Raw genomic sequence first — 24,874 nt, 5'->3', positions numbered from 1 at the left:
ATGATGAACATGAATGTGAATTTGGGTTAGATTAGTTGTGTGTGATGTCATCTCACTTTGCACAGGAATGAATTTGGTAAACTATAAAGCCACAGGAAATGTCAGTTAGCTGTTACACGTATCTTCCATTCCTCTTAGGACCAAGCACAGTTCTGAGCCACAAAAAATACTCAGTAAACACTCATTGATAGCTGACTTGATTTTGGCTTGACATTTTGGCATTAGATTGACACCTTGCTTAAAGTATATCTATAAAAAAATTGTTACTCATATTAACATAAAACTGAAAAACCTCACTTTCTAGCAGTTCTGTAAATAACTCAGTAATTGAGAATTTAAGGCTCTTTTTTTCAAATACAATCAGGTATAAAAGAGAGAGAAATACACAAAAAATATAAAAATTTTGTCTGACCTTAAAAAATACAAGAGCCCAGTCTATACAACATGTAAACATATTTTCATGTGGGAAACCTCCAAGAAATCAATCACACTTTGACCTTTTGGTTATGCTAATGGTTTTTGAAGAAAGTTATCACAATTCTTAATACTTTATTTTGAGAATACTGTATTGTACAACCCACATGAAGATATAAGCCATTCAACAATCAAAAGTAGGAGAAAGAGGTTTTGTTATAGCAAGACATACAAAGAGGAAATGGTAAAAGGAATAAGGGGGAAATCATTGCAACGGTCTGTGTTCAGAATGAAAAGCCTGTTACCCAGATATAAAAGGAGGAACTGGATGATACATAAAGGTATTCTTGGCAGCAGGTAAAAATAAGACTAAAGTGCACCTGAGGTGGACATGGCAGAAAAGATTAATATTACAGAAAGAAGTGAGGCGAAAGGAACAATTAATATAGAAAGAAAGGCAAAATATAGAGATTAATGAATAATTATAGGTAGGGTAGAAATTATTCAATCCTTGAAAGTGGTGCAAAAGAACCTAAGGGCTGTATTAACAAAGAACAGGAAGCTGTATGGGAGCTTTGAGGAAGTGCAGCCATTGTGGGGTGTGTTTCTCCAGGAAGAACTTTGTTCAGCCTCACAGCACTGAGGAAAAGAGACATCCAAGTGTGGATGTCCAACTATCCTTTACCTTCCTGTTCCTTTATTCCTACAGCAAATATTTATTTAGTGTACTCCTTCTGAGGATACAAAAATCAACGAGGATAAGAAAACCTAGGTGGCATCTATTGATCCTATTTCACAGGTGGGAAAGTTTGTCACTTTAGTCAGTTTTTTGACCTTCAAATTAGTCTTTTTTTTTTTACTTATTTAAATAATAAAGGTAGTGTTTTTCTTTAGCCACATTTCCCTTCCAGAGACCAATGCTATTTACTTAATTTTTCGATCTACTTTATCTTGAATGCAGATTTATTTTTGTTTGTTTTTTAATAATTCAGGAGAATTTTTCTAAGGCAGAAGGATGAAAACAAAAGATTAAAATAGGCCGGGCGCGGTGGCTCACGCCTGTAATCCTAGCACTCTGGGAGGCCGAGGCGGGTGGATCACTCGAGGTCAGGAGTTCGAGACCAGCCTGAGCAAGAGTGAGACCCCGTCTCTACTAAAAATAGAAAGAAATTATATGGACAACTAAAATATATATATACAAAAAATTAGCCGGGCATGGTGGCGCATGCCTGTAGTCCCAGCTACTCGGGAGGCTGAGGCAGGAGGATCGCTTGAGCCCAGGAGTTTGAGGTTGCTGTGAGCTAGGCTGAAGCCACGGCACTCACTCTAGCCCGGGCAACAGAGTGAGACTCTGTCTCAAAAAAAAAAAAAAAAAAAAAAAAAAAAGATTAAAATAAACTGGTCTATTGGGAATGGGGTTGTCTGAGATCTTCAGTTTCCTTAACAGACTCTACTGACAGATATGGTTATACATCTTTTAGAAATAGTTTATCCACCAAGTTAAACCATAGATTCTCTTTTCTTACCTGCAAGATAGAGAAGAAAAGAAAAAGAAAAGTGTCATGAGAATATTTTTGGTGTAATGAATTCACTATTCATTATATTTTGTGGACATAATTTGAATCCAGGAAAGAAACCCCAACATGGCATTAGATTTGGACTTTTAGTTTATAGAAGAAAGAATTTTTACTAAGGAAAATAAACATGTAAAACAGTACTTGACAAACATTTGAAGACATTTGGAGGGCCACGTCCATACTCATAATCAAGAAATTTGTTTGTTCACATAATCTTCCCATATTTTCTCTGGATATTTTCCCTTTGAAATAAAAAGTGTTCAAAGGCAGGGGTAGGGGAGATTATGCAAATGTATGAATCTTAATGAGAAGTTCATTATTGAACATTTTGACATGAATTTCAGGAAATGATAAAAGACCCTGGGATTTACGAGACTTAAAAGAAAAAAATTCTGCTCTTGGAGAACTTGGAAATTGCCAGTAAAGAGCTGAGACCCAAATGACAGCAGATAATGTAAAGCCAGATTGCATTATGCCCTTGGTAATGAATAGGAAACGGGACACTGTGATAAGCTTGGAATGATGATCAATATTTGGAATACTGAGATAGGCAAGAAGGTAATTAGGCCCATTATGGACACAGTTAGCACAGATAACATAATTTGGGAAATTATACATTTGGATATTATGGAGAATTTTTTTTAAAGGCTAATGGATTTGCAATGATATCTATTAAAGCACATAAGACATTTTGCCTGTAGGGAATCTACTAAAAAAATCAAATATACAAAAATTTCAGTAAGTATAATCTAAAATGAAAAGACAAAGTAAAATATGTTGGAGAATAAAGTGGTATTGTGACTTCCTGCTTGGAATTTATAATAATTTTTCATTCAAAGAGTTTTATAGCTATTAATTTCACATCACAACTCCCCATGAAGCAGGTAAGGCATTTCTATTGTGTTTGCCCAAGTTCACTGCTCGTAATAAGGCAAAGACCAAACTGATACTAAAAGCAAGCTATCTTGACAAATTCCCAGCCTTCTCAGGTTTCATGCTGTGACCCCTGCATAGCATTACAATAATTTTGATGCCTAATTTACTACTGGGCACAATCCCTTTATTTTTTTTAGAAGGAGGGACTCTAACTTAATTAATTTTCACTAAGTGCCTTGAGGGCCATTGATGTTATTGAAATGTACAAATTAATACATTATTTATTGTTAATTTGTCATAAGTATTTGTTAATTAGAAGTTTCTATAATTAGAAAGAAAATCTTGCCACATTTCTAGAAGTGAACACCTTCCCCAAAATAATTCCTTATTTTTTAATACGGGATATATTGGAAGCAATTTCATCAATAATGGAAGATCCAATTACTGGTCTTCTGGATTAAGGCATTCTTTTATTGTGAGATTTTAATGCTAGAGTGTGAAGTTCAAACATTGCCAATTGAATCTCAGACTAATTAAGTGATTATAGCCTAAGGGGAAGGGCAACGGAGACTCTCCTATTAATCTTCCCAAGAATAGCCTCCCTATATGTGATGAACAGATGAATATATATCCCTTATTTCAAAAGAAGAAATGTAAGGAGTTGTTTGAAATAAAACCAGTGTAATTTTTGAATAAAAATGATAGTATTTCTTTAGAAATCCTTTTCAGCTTTTTGTGGAAATCATTGTCATATTTAAGAATGCGATGATGGATTGAACCAAATCAATTGCTTTGGGACTTTACTCAGTCAAATGTTTAGAGGTGGCACAAAAGTGACAGTGACAATAATTATCACCAATGCTTTATGGCATGCACTATGTGCCAGGTACTCTTTTATGCTTGTCTTAGCATCATTTTACAGATAAGGAAACCAAGGCACAGAGAGTTTAATAACTCAAGAAGTAATTGACAGAGTGGGGAAAGTTTGAATACACACAGCCTCCTTTTAATGGTTCACTGTTTACCACTACCCTCCAGAAAGCTTTTTCTTTATTATCCTAATCAGTTGCCTGTAGAGAACCAACAGCAGTCCTCACCTATAGGGGAGGGGCAGGAGTCCAAGACTGAGTCCGAGAAACTGAGGCCCACATCCAAACAATCGTCTCTTTAGGAAGGACGTTCTGTTCCCTGGTATGTTGAAATGGGGCATTCTACCTAGAAGGCTGGGGTAGCAGTTTCTAAGTATTTTCAGAATCTGTTTCCAAGGAGCACCTCTCCACCTAGATAGTAGTGCCCTATGTGGCCTCTTGCCACCTTTCTCATGCCCAAGGGAGAAATGGGGGGTATTTCTCCTGGCACAACTCTTTTAAATCTTTAGTCCTGGGGTGTGTGTGTGCATCCATTCTGTTCATAACACTGTTTTTCAGGATGAAAGAGAATAGTGGATGTATCTGAGGATTGATGGGTCCAGAAGACATGACCCTGAATTTCCTTCTGCTCCATATGGGGAAGGCTTCCTGGACCAAGTCAAGCCAATCCTTCATTTGGGAACAGATGGACTCTTCAAAAGTGCTATAACATCTTTTTTAAAAAAATTATTTCAGTGGTATTTCTTTATGGGGCTGTAATTTTAAGAGAAAATTTGGCACATGATATGAAGAATATTTTTATTAGACCACCTTGAGAATAATTTTTATCAAAATCTTATAAGATCCTTTTTTTTAGCACCCTTGATAATTATTATTTGTTTCATGAAGTTAGTCTATGTCAAGTTCATGTCTGTGAGGGAAAGGTAAGTTCAAATAGATGTTAGAGAACATGGTCACAGGATACGAAGTCATACGTTAAACAATAAAGCCTTGCTACTAGAGTTTGGGGAAAGATTTATTCCTTGGCATTTGCAACTAACTTAAGCTGGTCTGGAAATCATTTAACAGTCATATTCAGATTGTTTCTGTAGATGCTCAAAATGGGACAAGTAAATGCTCAAATTTGGACAAGGTCCATCCCATGACTGATAACACGTGGTATTCAGAGATCACTCTCTCGGACAATTGTTTAAAGTCAGCCACAGCCAATACCACATCAGCTACAGATGAAAATGTGAACAGTTATCATATTTTGGGATGACCTCAATGGGATTGAGTGACTGAGGTTTTGATTTTGATAAATTACTCTCTTCAAAGAGACCTCTGCTTTCGATGGAAGCCTAGAAAAAAATATGATTTGTGTAAATGGTGAGGCTAGAAATTGACAGTGAATCTTCCCATTCTAAAAGCTGTAAAATTTCCTACACTACGTCAACCTAAACTGAAACTGTTGAGAGTAGGAATAGGAAAGAGGGATTGAATGTGACAATTTATTGTACTCCACGCAATCTTTACATGAGAAGGTGCTTTATTCTGTTGGAATTTAACACCAATGTCCATCAATTGACATAAAAATCCGTCTGCAGCTGATAACCTGGACCTTCTATCAGAAGCGAGAACTTGTGGAGCCCTGGTGAAGGTGCTTGACAGAGCCCCCAGTTCAGTCAGTTCACTGCGCTTTTAAATCCTTGTAAGGACTTTCCTGATTTGGGGTTCTCCTCTCTAACACCAGTCTCTCTTCTGTTATGCATCCTGTTTATTCCCCAGGAATAAATAGAACATTTTTTCCCAAGCCTAAAAACCTTTGAGTCCACGTTTACAACCTAGAACTCATCTGCCCTTTTTGCTTTTAATTTTACAATGTATTACATTGAATAGAGCTAGGCTGTAATGCTCCCCAACGTCAATTGGTACTTCTGATTTGTGCCTTCTGTTTATAAAAAATGAATTAATTGCCAGCTCTATTAATCCTGCAAAATCCATGAATCTCTAATACTCAGTTTGCTTAGAATGAATAACAATGTATTTGTTCCTTCTCAGATATGACTTCTTGCTGAGCTTTAGATGAGCTCCTTTTAGATAGCATGCTTTATTTCTTGGACGATTTATTCACTTTCATGTTCCTTGGAATTTATTGCTAAAGGTTGACATGAATGCTTACAGTTTGGGCTCTAATATAATCTCCTGGATGGCAATTAATAAATAAAAGATGGTTACTGTTGTTGACAGAGGATCTAGTCTTTCTCAGATAGTTTTCATCTTCATGTTTTCACCAAACTTCATGTCAGACATCCCTAGGGGTTGATGGTGTAAAATATTTTCTGTAAACTTCAAAGCTTTTACTGTTGCTTCAATACTCCTAAACCTCTATGTTGCCTTTTGTTTTCTTGTCAGAAATGATCTCATTCAATTTCTGTTTCTTCAACTACCTTCCTTCCTGGGAATATAAGAAATACGCCTTTCTCTGTATTTAATAGTAACATACATATCGTCAGTATTTATGACTTGCAAGTAACACCTGAAATTTGTCCCCAAAATTTCTTATAATCTTTTTGGCTTAGTCTTATCTCTGTTGCATTTACTGAATATGCACTGTCACCTATAAAAAGCAGTGTTTATTGTTATCATGTATATTGTTCAAAGTGCAAAATTACCTCCTGTAATGTTAATGATGAAACTCGAATGCGACATCCAGTTTTTGTAGTTTGCCTTCTTGACTAGGCTCCTGTGCTAATCTAGACAGATTTTCTTATTTTAGAGATGAGGGGTATGTAGGCCAGTTCAAGTAGCTTGACCATAATCAAGTAGAGGGTGGAGACCAAATACATCTTCAGGCAGTAAAGTATATGGCATAGAGCCGAAACGCCGCAGTCAGGCTCTCTCGGGTCAGTTTGCAGTTTGGGCGCTTATTATGTGTCTAACGTTAGACAAGTTATTTCGTTGCTCTGTACCTGAATTTCTTCATCTGTTAAATGAGGCTAACGGTAGTAGTGCCAGTAGGACAACTGCAAGGATTATAGTAAATTCATATAGGTAGTAAGTTCATATAGGTGAAGCATGGAGAATAGTGGTTGGCACAGACTGAGCACTCCGTGCATTGTTAGCTAGTAGCATTGTAGCCATTATTTTGACTATTTTTTAACATGTTCAGGACATCTGGAAGGGTGTGTATTACTATTTAACTTTATATGGATGTATATATATTAGACCTTTGTTGTACTTCTTTTGTATTCCTGGTATTACCTAATACTGTGTTAAGCAATGAGTGGTAGTGTTCATAGCAGTGGTAGTAGTAGAAGCAAAAATGGTGATGGTAATAAAATGTAATGCCATTTACTGAGCCTTACCATGTGCCAGGCAGTGAAGTAGGTACTTTATGTACATAATCCTTAATTCATACTCAATCTATATCTGTTGAAAAACTGTGCAGTAGTTTATTTCCAGAAATGCCTGTGTAGCTCCTTCATGACAATAATCTCCTTTGTAACTGCAGAGGGCCATGAGCCTTGGCCCTGGTGGAGAAGCTTTGATTGTGGACACAAGAGCCCTGATGGAATTTCTTCCATCTTTAAAAATAATCCTTGTGCTGCTAATATTTATACAACCTAATCCTGTTATTGGTAATTGGGAGAAAGGCTGGAGGTGGGAACGGGGTCAAGGAATTGGGGGGAGGGACAGGCACAGGGCTAGACAAACTGTGCAAATGAAAGACACTGCATGTCAGAAAGCAGATTATGAAAATCCATGTATGGGTTGTTTTTTCGGTTTTATAATTTTATGTCATATGAAAAGGTTGCCCTTTTTCTAAATACCTGAATAAGAATACATTCAGAACAACAGCATTGACACAGAAAAGTTGTTTTCTTTTTTGCTTCACTTTATTTATTGATTGATTAAATAAATTGCATTTACCACATGTTAATAGCCACTAGGGTAAGATAAAGTGTTTAATCACAAAATCACAATCACTTCAATGTTCTTTGATTTCCATGCACAGTATGTTCCTTAATAATCGTATAAACAACCATGGAAATAATAAAAGCTATAATGTGTGGGAGTGCCTAGGATGGGTACTAGAAAAGAAGCACTCATTATGTTAGGTGCTGTGTGTATGTGTATGTGTATGCATGTACGTGTGTGTATATATACTCTCATACATAATCATTCACACACATGTAATCTCTATAGAGAGCTACATCCTTTCAGAGTCATGCATGTGCATATAGACATATGTACATATAAATTTCTATATGTAATATATGTTGTCATTGTAAATCTTACCACAACTTTAGAAAAGAAAACTGAGGCTCAGAGAAGTCAAGCCACTTGCTTGAGATTTACAAAAGATAGCAAGCCTGAGTTATTCCAACTTCCACCCACTTAACACCCCTTTTTTAAGATGCCCAAACAGAAATATTCTTACAACAACAAGCATTTTCATTATGTCACACGGCCCCGTTAGGAGAAGAGTGACCTTTTACCCTTTCTTTTCCAGAATCTCCAAGCAAAGATTTTGGTCCAACTCTGGGTTTGAAAAAGTCCAGCTCCTTGGAGAGTCTGCAGACCGCCGTGGCCGAGGTCAGGAAGAACGAACTTCCCTTCCACAGGCCCCGACCACACATGGTTCGGGGCCGAGGCTGCAACGAGAGCTTCAGAGCAGCCATAGACAAATCTTACGATGGACCAGAAGAATTAGAAGCTGGTAGGGTGATAATGTTTCCTTAAATGATTTCTTCATCTCATTATTATCTGCAAATCATAAGCAAGAATGTGTGCTTAACTACAGAGAAAAAATGATTTAGGGATCACAATTATAGTTTTGATATTAAAAGTAATTCATTTCCTGATATGTTTTGCCCTTTGGCTTAATGAACATGGAATTGGAGAACGCGATATGCAATTTATTTTACAGTGCAATGCTAAAGAAATGTTCGTTCTCCTTCACTTTTCTACAAGGACCAACTGTCATTTACCCTTAGGGTAGGAGCACTAAGTGTGCGTTTCTTGACATTCTCATTGGAGTCATTAGAGGCAGCATCAGTCCAGGACTCTGACTGCATTAATTGGGTAGAAGCAGTTGGGTTATATTTGTACTCAAAAACCTCTCCTCCAAGTAAATTTGCCCTGTTTGTTTCCCAGCATGTGGGCTTTCTGGGCTGATCAAGGTTAACAAGCCAGCTTTCGGAGAGATTTGTACCTCACCAGGTAGCAAGCCTTTCATACCACCAAGCAAACCAGTTGTCCCCCTCCCAGCACCAACCTTGCTTGAAGTAACCAGACTCAGGCAGTTGTATCTTCAAAGGGTGCAAGGAACTACACGGAAGAGCAGAACTCAGGAGTGCTTTTATTCATTCCTCTGTAGTTTACATTTTTAGCTTTTCTTTATATACTAACCCCAAGCGCCCCAACCATGCGTATTGATTATTTTTTTCTCTGTGCAGATGGTTTGTCTGATAAGAGCTCTCATTCTGGCCATGGAGCTCTGAATTGTGAATCTGCTCATCAGGGGAACTCTGAGCTAGAGGACATGGAAAATAAAGCCAGGAAAGTCAAAAAAACAAAAGAGAAGGAGAAGAAAAAGGAAAAGGGCAAGTTGAAAGTCAAGGAGAAAAAGCGCAAGGAGGAGAATGAAGACCCGGAAAGGAAAATGAAGAAAAAGGGATTTGGTGCCATGCTGAGGTAGGGGCCTGCTTTGACAGCAAAGTTGGGTGTGTTCTTTCATTTTGTTTCTTCTGGTGAAATCAATCCTTTGTGTGTACTCAGAAAACAGTGCAAGTTTTCCCTACTTTCAGCTAAATGCATAAACATCTAAACTGTGAATGTGCTTGTTCCTTTTCTGTAGAGGCAGAGGAGCCTTTTTGGGCAGCTCCTGAAGCTTCAGTGATGCCAGGACACTGTATAAGTCTGTTGTCACAGGAAGGCCAATGCTTGGTGGAGGCATGGGCAGTGCGTGCAGTCCTTAGTCGCAAGGTGTCATGTGGATAAATGAAATGCTGCTTCCATCAGCACAGGGAAAGCGAGAGGTGAGGGAGGCCTGCCTGTTAGCTATGGAATGCCTCCTTTGAATCAGAGTAGGCAAGGCAGATGAACCTCAGCCCCATGACCCTAGATGTACAGTGGCCAGGCCTTTGGGCACATCAGTTTTCACCTACAGAGGCACCGCAATGTAGTGGAGATGTCACAGGGTCTGGGGTCAGATGCCCCTGGTCTGAATCCATGACCCTCTGCACACGTTGCTGAGCTTCCCTGAGCCTCACTTTCCTCACTTTTAAAGCGAGGCCAGCACACCTGCTCTACTAACCCAGCGAGGCCGTGAGAGGGGATTCTGTGTGCCGCGGATGCCTCAAGTAGGCTGGCGGAGCAGGGTGCGGCCAGAAAACAGCTTTGTTTCTTCTCCCGCATCTACTTTCAAATACGCACGGTTACGTCTGCCTTTTCCACACCTTGATGCTATCTCAGCTTTCTGGCTCATAGCTTTCTGGTCACTTTCAGGTAATAAAACAACCTGTTTGTCATGGGCTAAAACATTCAATTTAATGTAAATCAAAACTTTCTTCCTCCCTGCCCCTGAGACATAGCAGTGTGGTGGGGGCAGGCGTCTACCTCCTCCTACCTCTTGGTCCTTGGAACCAGGGAATGAGGAAGGGCCATATTAAATGGGATGGAGTTTTACTTAACTGGTGTATCTGCTGTAATCTGGCCATCGGGGAACCTTTGTGGGCCACCTTTGTGGATTTTTCAGGGGGCCTCTTATGGTACCAGTCACAAATGTAAGAGATTCATTTTCCCAACAGCCTCTTACCCTTAGCCTCTGACCTCACACAACACACCCCTGGAGTCTCCTCAGCCCAGCTCGTAGACTTCTTGGATGGTGGCAGTTTGAGATGGCTCTAGCCTAACCTACTGCTGCAGCATCTGCTTGGCTCACTGGAATTACTGCTCTGGCCCCTCCCAATGCCCCTCCAGATGATGCAAGTGCAGCTTGTTCCCGCTGTCCTGCTGTTCCGCTTCCTCCTCACCCTGCCCTAGGGATGCTCCACCCAGCCTTGCATCTTCAGACCTCTCCAGGGCAAGTGAAGCAGTGGCTTTGGGCCCCTCCATCCTAGGAGCTCATGTTAAACTTTCCCAAGAATGCGCTCGTGCACGGAGAAGGGAGGGTCAGTACATTTTTGCAAGTCAAAAAGCAGGTAGGAAGTGAGTGACAGTCTCCTTTTATACAACCATCTCTAAATTCTCTGAGGGGTTTTCTTATAGCCACCTCACTTATTTTGTTGGGGGGGTGGGGGGAGGCAGAAGCACTCCTTTCCATTACTTTCCTTACTCTTATAATTTCTCATCAAATCAATTAATCTCTATAGTTCCATTCCATGAGCTGAAGGTCAATAATGGGAGATGGGAGTTGAGGGGCCAGTTTGGCCACTCTTATGAAACCCTTAGGAGATAATCTCTCTTAAGAATGCTGGGTGGTATTTGTTACCAGTTGTTCTCAGTTTGGAGTCTTCAGCTGAAATTTCCAGACAGAAAGGAAAGTTCCCATTCCACAAGTTTTCAAGGAAATATCTTGGAAACTGCAAAGTGACATTTGGGGGATACAAACAGTACGGACACGGGGAAGCCTTCCCATTGTATTCCCAGTGCTCGTAGAGTCTAGGCCAGCGTCCTCATGCTCAAAACCTCAGGAGTCATGTTGCTCCTAGATACATTGTAGCAGACTGGCTGTGTCCTCTATCACCTGGGTGGAGGTTACCCCAGTAGGCCTGATATCACAGTAGTCATCTGACTATTAAATAACAAAATTTCAACAAATTGAGTTTTAAAGATCTAATTGGCATTTCTTAGTGATTGATAAATAGGTCAGCATCCCATATACAGAATAAAAGGGCACTTCAGTAGGCTAAGCAGGGGATACGGGCTTTATAAGCTGAAGAAAGCAGAAACAAGGAGCAGAAAGTAAAATGGTCGTTTCAAAATTACTTTCCTTATAGGGCTACAGTAAGGGAGATTATCATGCCAGCTAAGGTTGATTGGGCCTCTTTGGATTGGTTGCTGTGAATCTCCTGTTTTATGGAAAACTGGCCCATTTCTAAGTTCAGTTTGAGTACATGGCACCTAACAAGAGTGACTTCTTTTTAGTTTGGTCTTGTCTGCTGTGGCCTAGAGCAGGAGCTCAATCCAAAATAATGGCTTCCCATACATTTTATTTAATGTGACTTATAGCCTAGTAAATACCAGATGGGAACAAACCTCTCAGTAGCCATTGGTTTGTTTTTCCTGATGGTCTCTATAGACTCTGTCTTTGCATCTGCCATACTGCATTTTAAACTTGCTCTCATTCTAGGTAATAATTATGATTGCCAGGATTTATGGGATGTGAGTTAGGCATCTTGATAATAATGACAACATACAATTGCAATATGTTTAGATGAGAATTTTGTCTTTGAAGTGATGGAATTGAGAGGTTAAAAGTATAGGCTCTCCATGGACTTCTGAGTTCGATCTTGGCTCCTTTAATTTCTACCTAAGTAACACTAAGAAAATTATTTAACCTTTTTTTGCCTCAGTTTCATTAACCAAACCATGTGATAACAGATTCTACCATTCTTCGGAGAATTATATTTTATTCTATATAATATGCTTGGAACTGTGCCTCCAAGTCATAAACACTTAATACATGTTAATTATTATAGTAAACATAGTAATGACCCCCTGAATATGGCCATGTCTCAATCACCGGTACTTGTGTAGATGTCATATTACATGGCAAAGGAGAATTAAGGTTGCAGATGGAAGTTGCTGATCAGCTGACCTTAAGATAAGGTGATTACCCTGGATTTTCTCCAGTGGGCCGAATGTAATCACAAGGGTCCTTGAAAGTAGAAGAGGAAAAGGTGACCGTGAAAGTAAGGTACAGAAAAATGTATTCCTGCTGGCTGTGAAGATGGAGGAAGGTGACCATGAGCCAAGGGATGTGGGCAGCTTCTAGAGGCTGGGCAGGGCAAGGGATTGGATTCTCAGTAGAGACCATCCAGAAATCAATACAGCTTACCAACCTCTTAATTTTAGCTTAGTTGTGTTGTTTAAGCTCCTGTGTTTGTGGTATTTTTTTACAGCGTCAATAGAAAACTAATATAGTTATTATCATAATTATTATTACTACTTTTACAACATAGTAATTTATAAGGAAAAGTTTCCTCTCTCCTCTAAGGTGTTAAAGAACAACGCTATAAAAAAAGATTTAACTAAAATAGTCTATAAATATAAAAACTGTTAAAGCTTCACATATCCCATTTTCTAGAATATTACTAAATTAAACCTTAACTTTATATTTTATTTCAGATGATTTGATTTGGCAGGTTCATACTTCATTGCCCGTGATACAGTGCCAGCTTTTCCCTTTATTGTCCAATATACTCTGTATTTTCGTACAGCAGAAATCACAGGACCCGGATCATTTAGACACCTTACACCTTGAGTTTTCTTTCCTTCCACTATTTTAGCAAAATTAAGATCTGAAAGGTGGTGCTTGATTTTATCTTCAGTGTAAAAATAGCAACTGTTTTCCATAGCCTTTTGCATCTGAGTTTGTGAGCATATTGGAGTCGCTGCTACATGCACGTTTTCAACAACAAAGAACACAAAGCTGTTACCATTAGCCAACAGATTTTGCTTTAATTCTCATCTGTTGCTCAGATGCTATTGACTTAGTTTCTTTCTTATTTAAAAAAGATTGATTGCTTTAAGGTTCTCTTGGAGTTAGATATGCGGTTTAAATATGTATTATTTTTTCCATTCTCTGCATTTCTCTGGCACTTTCCTGAAGATAGGGTTTTGGTATCGGTTGTGCAGTTGGACCACATAGAATGGCATCTGGCCAAGGGAGTGAGTGAAGACTTGAATTCTGCCTCCCTCTGCTCACCAAGCCTTGCCTCATGAAGTGTGAATGTGTTAGCAGTGGCCTTTTTCTTGCTTGTAAAACACTGTGCTTTTCTGATATTAGCTGGTCCATTCATGTTGATTATATGTAGTAGTACAGTTTAGCTCACTTGTTAATTTAACCGATTCTTGATCCTTTTGAAAAAATTATGGGGATCCCTTTAATGCCTGTCTTTATATTCGTTGTCTAGTTCCAGTATGCCTATGCTTTTTGTTGATTCAGCATTATCTCCTTGCATGATTCAAATATGGCTCTTGCACAGGCTTTGAATTGTTTTGGAAAAATATGCAGCTCAAGAACCTACCAGCTTTGGTAGTTTCCCTGTGTGCTCTGTTTACCTGCTGCTGAAAGAGAGCTTCAGAAGATCAAGGTGCTTACATTGTTTTCATTACATGTTTGACTTCTGTATGCATTGTGCTCTTCATGGCATCGTCCTGCAGAAAGACAGTCCCTGGCTCCTTTCAGCCTAAGGGTGAAGCTCAAAGCCCTTCAGTAGACAAGTTTATTGCTATAAGCCCTATGCCACCTTCCTGGGGCCTAGCAGATACTGTCTAGGCACTGAAGACAAATATTCTTTGGCTAAAAAAATCTTGCCCTGTCTAGAGTGCAAAACCCAGAGATTAGTCCCCGATTTCCTAGTTACTTGATAACCTTGTCAGTCCTTATGTTCGTTAAACTAAAGTCTGTCATAGATCTGTGTTTAAAATCCATTTTTTTAAATATAATAGCTGCTGTTGTCTCCTCTTAATATTATAGGATACTCACTTCAGAAACCTTTGAACTGTCAACTTGTTTTAGACACTGAATGGAAAGCCTTAATGTGGTTCAAGTTCATTTGTCTACCTTGTCTGGGATTTGATCCTTAAAGGAATTGTGCCTAGTAAACTCCTTTTTAATAGAGTAACAAAGAACAAAGTGCAAAACTTTCTAAAATCTTCATCTTTGTTTTTATAATTTGTTTGCCTATGTTCACGTGATTAGTGACATTTATTGAATGTCTCATCCTTGCCAAGCACATTCATAACTGGTCTTTCATTTATTCAGCAATATTTGTTAAAGTCCTATTTTGCATCAGGTGCTGTTCTAGGCATTGGTTATACGACAGTCCTTCCTGTGTTTACAGGACTTTTCCTGTCTTAATAAAGGAAAGGAAAATCAAACGTTTTTGAATCTCTTGTGGTGAGTTTAAAACAAAAACAAGCAAAATCTTATATAAACATGTAAACTCTTTGTAACCATGGATTTCCCATGGAGTGATGGGGCATTCACCTAGATGCCTCAGGGACCAACCAGTACCCGGTCAGTACCCTGTCAGCTTGAGAGTCAATAGTCAACTTACACGGTACCAAACAAGGCATCCAGGTCATGGCTCTCATGAATTACTTTCCAGTGAAGGAGAGAGAATAAATAACTGACCAAAATAATTGAGATTATTTTAGATTGTAGTAGGTGCTACGAAGAAGGTAAAGTCAGAAAAGGTGATGTCCCTCACTCTTGGTATAACAAAGTGCACGCTGCCCGAGCTACATTGAATTTTTAGCAGACATGTTATTAGAACTTAGCACACTATGGTACTGAAGCCAAATCACTATATACTGCCTTTTTTTCTTCTTTTTTGCAGCATATAAATGTGGAAAGGTTATTTTTAAAACAACTTCACATAAAGCTATAACAAAAAGCTTACTCAAACTTTGTCTGTTTTAGTACGTAAAGCCTTATTATACCTGAAGTAAACATTCTAAAGTATGTGGACAGTAATATTAATGGTGAACTTCATTTATAGCTGCTTGTATCAACTCAATTCCTCCTAGCCTATTGGTTGGGTATTTTTTGTTTCTTCTTAACTCAGGTAACATAGGTATACCTCAAAGATTCACTGGTTCAGTTTCTACATCGTGGAGCATCAGAAAAACCTAAATCATGAAAATGGAAGACAAAGGTATTTTTAAAAATCTGGACGCATCATCCTTTTGTTTCTAAGCTTTGCAAATGCTAAGGCATATATGTTTACTTCGTTTCGTACTAAAATATACTATGTATTTTAAACTAGGGGAACTCTATATAAAGACATCCTGCTGTTAATTGTTTTAAAAAGAACACTCCTACATACACACACACACACCACACACCACACCCCATACCCCCCCCACACATCCTCCACCAATACCACAAACAACAACACTGCCATCACCACCACCAAATTAATGCTGAACCTAGTAAAAAACTGTCCCTTACAAGCTCTGTGATCTTCTCTAATCCCTTTGAGTTTCACTCTTCTCATCACTAAACTGCAGATGATAGCACACGCTCTCCAACTTGTAAAGTTTAAGTCAAACAATTCATGTAAGCAGAGCTAACAATGGACTGACTGTTTCCATAGACATTACTTCTTTTTATTTACTTACTTATAATTGACAAGTAAAAATTGTATATATTTATGATATACAACATGATCTTTTGATGTTTGTATACGTTGCGGAATGGCTAAATCAAACTATTTAACGTATACATTACCTCATACACTTACCATTTTTTTGTATGGTGAGAGCACTTAAAATCTACTCTTCTAGCAAGTTTCAAGTATAAAACATATTATTAATTGTAGCCACCATGGTATACAATAGATCACTTGAACTTATTCCTCCTAAGTAAAATTTTGTATCCTTTAACCATCATCTCCCCAGTCCACCTCCCACCCCACCCACTGTGGTCATCATTCTCCTTGCTGTTTCTATTAGCTTGACTTTTTTATACTCCATGTATTAGTGAGGTCATGTGGTACTTGTCTTTCTGTGCCCAGACTTAAAATAATGTCCTCCAGGTTTATCCATGTTGTTGCAAATGACAGAACTTCCTTATTTTTAAAGGCTGAGCAGTATTCCACTATGTATATATATACCACATTTGTTTGTTGGTGGACACTTAGGTTGATTCCATGCCCTGCCTGTTGTGAATAATGTTGCAGTAAACATGCAGATACCTTTTAAACATACTGATGTCATTTCCTTTGGCTATCTACCCTCCAGTGGGATTGCCAGATCCTATGGTAGTTCCATTTTTAACTTTTTGAGGAACCTCCGTACTGTTTTCCATAATGGCTGTTCCATTTACATTCCTACCAACCGTGTACAAGTTTCCCTTTCTTCATATCCTCACCCACACTTATCTTTGTCTTTTCGATAATCACCATTTTAACAGATTGGAGACGGCATCTCATTGTGGTTTTAATTTGCATTTCCCTGATGACTGGTGAAGTTGAGCATTTTTCATATACCTGCTGGCCATTTGTATGTCTTCTCTTAAGAAGTGATAGACATTACTTCTTGTCTTCCCCCTATGGCTCCACTCCAGACAGCCAAGACCATCACATATTACCTTTGTCTCGAGCAAGATACACTTGGAACCTACTAACTTTCTCTTTCAGTTTTTTAATTTTCCTCTAATTGCTGTTTTGTAACTCAGCTGGGCGTGATGCTTATCCTTTAGTCTGGATAATTTTGCATAAGGAACTGCAAGGAGAAATGACATAGCTAAAATCACCCTTTCTAAAGGTAACCAAGAACTATTTTCAAAGGTTATTTAATCACTTGGCAGAAGGTAAAGTTTTCTGTTCCAGAATACAAATAGAAAATGGGCTCAAATGGAGAAAACAGTTGTTTGGTGTTTTTTGTTTGTTTGTTTTTTATTTTGTTTTGTTTTTCACTTGTTCCATTCTTTCTTCATGTATTTCAGCCCAGAGAGTGTGGATGGGTTTTGGACTTGACATTCTTAATGCATGGCTCATAGTTATTTCATCAGGCTGCCCTGAAGTTGTCCTATAATATATTACCCATAGAGATACATTTTGACTTGATTTTCAAATTAGGTTAGAAAGAGACTGAATACTTAAATCACCAGGGAACATGACATTTGTCATACATTTCTCCTCTTTACCTTGATCCCGTAACAGCTGTTACAGGTCCTGTGTACAGTAAATGTAATGTGGCCTTAGCCTGTCATTACCTCTTTCCAGATAGTGACTGTAAAATGCCTGGATATCCCTTCAACTTTATGGGTATGAAGGGTAACTGAGCTAATGTAGCCAGGCCAATGAAATTTTAACAAGCATTTCCCCAAAGGCAAAAGGCCAACAACAGGCTAGAGTTAAGGTGCTCTGCTTCATGAAGCAGAGGTCAGTCTGAAATATGAAATTTCAGATGAAAAATGAAAGCCAAAGTAGGTCAAAGTTCTTAATTCAGCTTCAGGCTAGATATAGAAATACATTGACAGTAGAGAGCCTTACAGATCAGGGTAAAATGGCTGCGTATATTCAGCCTAAGAGAAATATATGACCGTGGCAAAAAATAAATAAATTTGCATGTCAGAAGCTACTGTGGGTGCAGCCAGCCAGCCATCGTTCTCCGTGGCTGTCCATGATTACAGCGGAAAAGAAATAGGTGCTAAAACACATTGGAATTGAATTAGGCTCAATTTTTGTCTCTTTGGTAACTCTGAATTTTCTCTCCTCAGCCCATCTTAAATTATTTACTTTCTCCTTCACAATATGAGCCATGAATATTTTGTTTCTTCATTTTGTTAATTTGCCAATTTTCCTTTGAGCTAAGTGCCCTAGCAATTTTAATTTTTCATTTGGGTTGGAAAGAGCAATGACCCTTTTTTTCATTATTACTATCACAGGCCTGGGCTCAGAATACTACTTTTTATGACTAGCGGTGTTGAGCCTATAATGGAATTGCAAAGTAGAGAGTGTAATATACCGATATTGACTCGCATTAAACCCAGTGGTGTGATAGCCAATAATATTTAGATATTTATGGGTTATACATCTTTGCTTTTGTTGGTTTGCAACTAAGCACCAGAGAGGAAAATTAGAACCATAATATGGATAGATTGTGAACATGGGGATGTAAAGAAGTGAGAGAGAGCTCTCTGTGAATAGGGCAAGTGATATAAAATGATGGAGATTGATGCAAGTGTGATAACTAAAAAGTTAAGTGAAGATTAAATTTGGATCAAACACATTTAGGATTGTTTGGTCGGCATTTATTTCTTAACTGAAAGAGGACCCGGAGACAGATGGGCTACTCGTCTGACGGGCTGAGTACAAAGACAAATGAACTGCCGCGGTGCCCAGCGTACAGAGTTTGCTCAGTATCTGACTTCAATAATCTTTTTTCAGCTGTCAAGCGTGTCTGCAAATGTTTGTTTATCATTCTGTTTTTTGAGTCTGTGTTCATGGAGGGGCGAGGGACATGGATGGAGTTAATTAGTATGAACACATACAGATACTTTGTTTTCAAAATCATTTTAAAATGTGATTGCTGGTTGTCGCCTTCCCCTCCTACCCCATGTAATCTCCATAACTCTGTAGCTCTGTTTATGGCTGTCCAAAGCAGTTAAGATGATTTTTGTCATAGTTATCACAATAAAAAATGATCACACAGTGTCAACCAAAAGGCTTATTTGTTTGATTAGGGTTCTCTTCTCTTAATATGCATGCACAAGTCCCATTAACGTTAATGTGAATTACAAAGAGCCCTGAAGAAGAATAGACCTCTTTATCTCATTACTTTCCTTGGATAATGAGGTTTAGATTTGTTAACAGATCAGAACAAAAGTCCAGTGGAAAAAAATATGGGCTTAACTTTTAAAGAAATTGATATGCTAAAAAGAACTTTCCTAGGCACCAAAATAGAAGATACACATTAATAAATAAAGTTCATTAGCATTTAAGGTGAAATATAACTATTTAAGATGCTGGATTAATAAAATGTAAAAGATTTCCTAATGGACCCATTTGCATACTCCTATTAAATAACTAATAAAATATATTAAGAACAGTTTTATTCATATACATGTAAACACTCGTAAGTTCCTAGTGGAACTGTATTTGCCTAATTTGCTTTGTTCCATGTCCAGCAGAATGTCATGTCCTGGTGGGATATTTACTTAATACTATTAGATAGTGACATGTATAGATTTAATAATTTGCTTGGGGGGGGAATGGAATCAGTTCTTTATTCAGCACCTTTTATCTGAGAACAACAATGTAATTTACTAACATTCATCTTCAAGAAGCATGGGAGAAGAATGTGGCAAATAGTAGCTTTGCTTTGCAGATAATAAAGAAGGAGACACTGGCAGCCTTCCTGGAGCCAGACTTTGAACTGATGGTGATACCAAGACCCCTCTTGATTATTGTTGCTATTGTGTTAGCATCTAAAAATCATTGACACCAGCCATACTTCTGTGTATACATTCATACACCCCGTAGAGCCCCCACTTCTCTTTGCCACTGGATTTTCCTGTCTTAGGGCAACATCACAACAGTGATTTAATAACATGAGATAGTTCAAAATTAAGAGAGGAGACTTGAATCTTTGGCATAGTAACTATAACTGTTTTCCTCAGAATAAGAGTCTTCCCAGAACAATTAAAAACAGATACACAAATTGAAAAATGGATAGGAGATATACAAATACTGTTGGATTGCACATCCAGGACTGTTATCTGAACCGTGCTAAATAATATCCACCAGGATTCTGGAGACAGTCCAGTCTTGCTTCTCCAGCTATCTGCTGATCAATTTCCGCATGGTGGCCCTGTCTTAACCTCCCCTTCCACATGTCTGAAATCTGATTCATAATCCACCCATCTAAGCCACGAGCTCATCCTGACTTTCCCAATTCTGTCTGAGGCACTTCCAGGAATACTGTGATGTCCAGGGTACCTGCCCTGTTCCATCCCCTCCTTCCTTCAACCAACAACCCTGCTGATTTTTGCAAAATACTGTCTCTCACATCAGGGCCCTCTTTTCCATTTTTGTTGCCACCACTGTAATTCAATTTCTTGTTGATAACTAGATTATTTCAATAGCTTTCCAGCTGATTTGCATGCTTTCTTCATTTCCTCATTCCAGTTCATTCTGTACATACCTATAAATCATTTATTTAGTTAGCTATTAGATATTTAATGAACACTTTCTACACTAAAATGCAGTATAACCTAGTAGCAATAAGAGCAGATCTTCTCAGATCATTCTACTTAGGTTCAAATCCCAGCTCAACTTTTTCCTAGCTGCCAGTCCTTCAGCAGCTACTTAACCATTCTGTGCCTCAGTTTCCTCTCTAGTGAAATTTGAATAATAATAGCATCTACCTAATAAAGTTGCTATGAGACTAAATAAGATGATGTATGAAAAATGCCTGACACACAGTGAGTTCTTAAAATACAATCCGTTAGTAGTATTCTGCTCTAGGATGAGATGTTTCCCAATTACCTAGTGGTTCTCAAAGTCCAGCTATCCCCTGGAATCATCTACAGATCTCATTAAAATATAGATTCCTGGGCTGCCTCATCAGAGATTCTAATTCACTAGGTTTGGTATGAGGCCTGGGAATCTCTGATGACCCTAATGCAGTCAGGCCCAGGGACCTCCATAAAATTCGATCTAGTTTGGCATTGAGTACCCTCTGTCTTCTTGTCCTGATTTCTTGTCTGTCATTTTTTTTACTATTCCTCTCTACAAACTCTCCACTCGAACCAGATAGTCTATTCACTGTTACCCCAAAACAAGCTTTGAGAAGCCCTCACGTGGCACCCTCTCTTAGAATGGCCTTCCTCCTCTTCTCTCTCCAAGCCTGCCAGGTTTCTGAAGGCCACCTTAAGCCCCATCTCCTCTATTCTTCTTTCATCTCCATTTCTCTTTCTCATTGAAATTCTTTCTTATAGTATTGAGTTTTCCCACTGTGCACTTCCTACAAGCCAGCTTGGTTTTTAGTGTGTGTTTTACATGTCTGTCTCATGCCCTCAACAGAACTGTAAATTCCTTTAAGCAAATGGACCTCATCCACAGCACTATCCACAGTGTTGGCCCTTAGTAAGCCTTTGCTGAGGGACTGACTGGCTTGTATGGTGTGCTAATTGGAGTAGACTTATTTGGATATTAATGTCTTGTGCCCTTTAGTCATTCTAGATAACAGTATTGAAAATAATGAAAACAGTGGAAGGGGTTCAAAGATAAGAAAGAGGATGAGCTGCATTGGGAGTTAATTTTTTTTTTTTTTTTAATTTCTGCTTAAAGAAAAGGTTGAAGGATGAGTTAACTGGTAATAGTAACCAGCTGTTCTCTATTTCCACTGAGGACAGTGCTAGAGAAAATGGGCCAAAATCACTATCAGAAAAAATGAGGTTAGCTATAAAAAAAAAGAAGATAGTTGTTAAGCACTGGAATGAGGTTTCTGAACAGGTTGTAGCATTGACCTCCCTGAAGTACTTTAAAAGTAGGAAGGATATATATTCATCTAAAATGATATGAAAAAAAAGTTCTAATCAGTTCATTGTTTTAATATCTATTAAACACTACTCTGGGGAAATCCAGAAAAAATATACAGCATGATCCCTTTACTTAAACCACTATCTAATTAAGATGACCCATAAATATGAAATTATTAGCACTGAAAATAGGATTCAAAATTAAGAGCTAAATTGTGAGGTTATGACCATAATTGTAGTTTGAATTCAGATGTGTATCCTCCAGTGTTTCTCTACCTCTCCACCCCTAAAAAACCTACTCCAGGCCTTTTCTTTAATAAATGGATTTTCAATGTCCCAAGTACATTTCTAGGTAGAACAATCTCCAGTCTTTTCTGAAATATGTTACTCAGCACTATTTAGCAAACAGCTGCTAAGTACACAAAAAGCATGTTGTGATAATTATGAAACCAATCTTTTACTTTTTTCCTGATTTTTGTCTTTCATTCATTCAACAAATATTGATTACCTAATAAGTGCCAGTCCTAGTACTTGGTTGGGAGATACCACAGTGAACAAATCAGGTGTGTTTTCATCATACTCAAAGTCTGGTGCCCACAACGTTTCCTCAAAGTGTGGTGGGCCATACAGGTTCTCATCCTAAAGTGGTGTAACTGAAGCATCCCTGGATGACATGAACTATGGATAAAACACTGGCACTGTACTTGGTAGAAATACTGAATAGTGAGATGTGTAGATATCTAACCTTAGTTCTATAACTGCCTTCTTCTTGAATGAAAATTGTTCTTTGCTTGGGATTTGCATACATTTTATCCACTTGCAATGTATGTATAAATTATCATATGGTTATCAATTACTTGATCATTGGCTGAAACTGATTATAGGGTAGATATGTCTATGGGCTAAAATAGAGGAGGGTTGATTAGCTGAAAAGTCAGTTTCACAAGGTGAAATGGCTCTGAATTTGGGGAAATAGCCTAGGACAATTAACATTTAAGTTGCCAAAACGGAAAATCTGGCCTAGTGTGTCCTTTTGTCTGAATTAGGATTATAGGGTGACCAACTTATCCCAGTTTGAGCACGGAAAATCTCTTCCCCTGGGACACTCCTCAGTTTTAAGTGTATCAAGACAGCTGATCACCATGTTCTGTATTCCTGGTTTCATCTGATCCTTCTCTCTCCCTCCTCCCCTCCCCACACCTTGCTTATATGCTACTATATAATCATAAAAATTCTCTGAAAAAAAAAATAAAAAGTATTTTAATGCTACAAATTTTAAAAACCTATACTACAAATTAAATATATATATGTATATATATATATATATATATAAAAGAGTGGATGATATAAAAGAAAACTTCAGTGAACTCTACTATTTTAGTTTTTGTGCTGGCTTTAACCTGAGCTGCTATCTATTCTCCTAAGGCTTTCTTGGTTTTAGAAAAAGCCACATAGCTCTAGAAATCAAAGTAGAAATGTTTCAGCAGAGAATTACTAAAAGCAGCACCCCACTTGCCAACAAAAGAATCCTTAAAAATATTATATAATTCAAAACTCAAGAAAGAAAGAGCTGGAGGAAACATCGACCAGAAATAATGGTTGCAACTTTGATCGCAGACAAACTCACTAGTGAACAGTAAAAACCCTAATTCTGGGGCTTTTGGTATTAGTTCCTCCCATTGATAGGTTTCTTCTCCCCCAGGGACTATAATTTTCCACTTTAAATTTGAACTCTAGTCAATGTATAGTAGAAAATCAATATCATAGATTTGTTCTGCTTTCCATGTGCCTCCTAGAATTTTTAAAGTATGGGAAGGAACAGCTTTTATGATGAAGATGGACTGTAAAATAAAAGGGAGGACTTTAACCAATTCCCTAGAACTTTGACCCAGACACTCTATACCAGACTACAATGTCATCTTCCCTTCTCTGTCTCTGCCATGCCTTCGTTATTCCATCTCTTCTCGGTTGTTAAATATCTAAAATGATATGATTACTAACACACTTTTGGAAAGAATCCTTGGCAAGTTAATTAGAACTTGCTATCAGAATATTTTCCCTGTTTATCCTATCTTCTCTCTTTAATTTTGCTTTGCTACTTTCAATTACAACTTTTTTCCCTATATTGTGACTTGGGGTGAGAGAAGTAGAGAGAGAAACTCACAAAAAACTAAAGAGTAATCCAAAAGCCTGGACATTTAATGATTATACAGATGATAGTCCTTGCATTGTTAAAAATAAGCAAAGATGCCAAAGAATTTTTCCAACAAATGCAGACATGAAGACATGGTAGGTCATTCTCATTCCCTATGCTGGTCGACCTCCCTTTCCTGAGAGTTGCAATCCCTTGGTGAGCCTTCTAACTCCAGCTCATCCAGCACCTTCTGCTTCAACAAGCTGAGCCCACACTTCGTTGGCCAGGCCTGATTACTCTAGACTGGCATTAGAGCTGGTCTGGATCATCGTGGTATTTTCCACTGGTTTTGTAATTACCTGGAGTATAGGAACCATGTCTTGGGCACTTTTGTGTTGTCACCAGTACCTCTGACTTTTCCACATTTTCCCTTCTTGTGGCTTCCTCTCCTATCTTCTCATAAACGCAACCCCATTTTCAGGTTCCTCCTGGCCCTGGTTTCCTGAACTAAATACAAACATAGATTGACTATCAATAGTCTCTCCCCTGACCCTGGTCAGGTTGGTATAAGTGCTTTCCACGTCCGGCATCTGGTAGCCCAACTACAGAATTCAGTAAACCTATGGAGCTCTGAGCAACCACTCCTTTTACACAAAACCTCTCTACCGGGTTGTCTTCTACTCTGGGGTCTGGCCTCAGTAGCATTGCTCAGAATACTCAGTCCTGTGTGAGCCCTGGGTTGAACCCCATCTTCTTAGACTAGAGCACTGCTATAGTAGAACTTCCTTGTTTCTGA

General features: G+C 38.3%; 1 protein-coding gene across 4 annotated transcripts in view; it reads left to right on the top strand.

Moving 5' to 3' along the window:
* The window catches only part of PARD3B (par-3 family cell polarity regulator beta), a 957,311-nt gene that overhangs the window by 669,447 nt on the left and 262,990 nt on the right, over nucleotides 1-24,874 (top strand). For 3 of the 4 annotated variants that reach the window (XM_069468028.1, XM_069468042.1, XM_069468019.1), the window contains 2 exons: nucleotides 8,232-8,438; nucleotides 9,178-9,415. In XM_069468028.1, the coding sequence (XP_069324129.1) occupies nucleotides 8,232-8,438; nucleotides 9,178-9,415 (445 nt within the window). The remainder of the gene's footprint in view (nucleotides 1-8,231; nucleotides 8,439-9,177; nucleotides 9,416-24,874) is intronic. The other variant, XM_069468036.1, reaches the window with a different exon arrangement.

This window comes from Eulemur rufifrons, chromosome 1 (assembly GCF_041146395.1).
Source record: "Eulemur rufifrons isolate Redbay chromosome 1, OSU_ERuf_1, whole genome shotgun sequence".
Classification (NCBI taxonomy): domain Eukaryota; kingdom Metazoa; phylum Chordata; class Mammalia; order Primates; family Lemuridae; genus Eulemur; species Eulemur rufifrons.
This window is presented reverse-complemented; position numbering and strand designations above follow the sequence as displayed.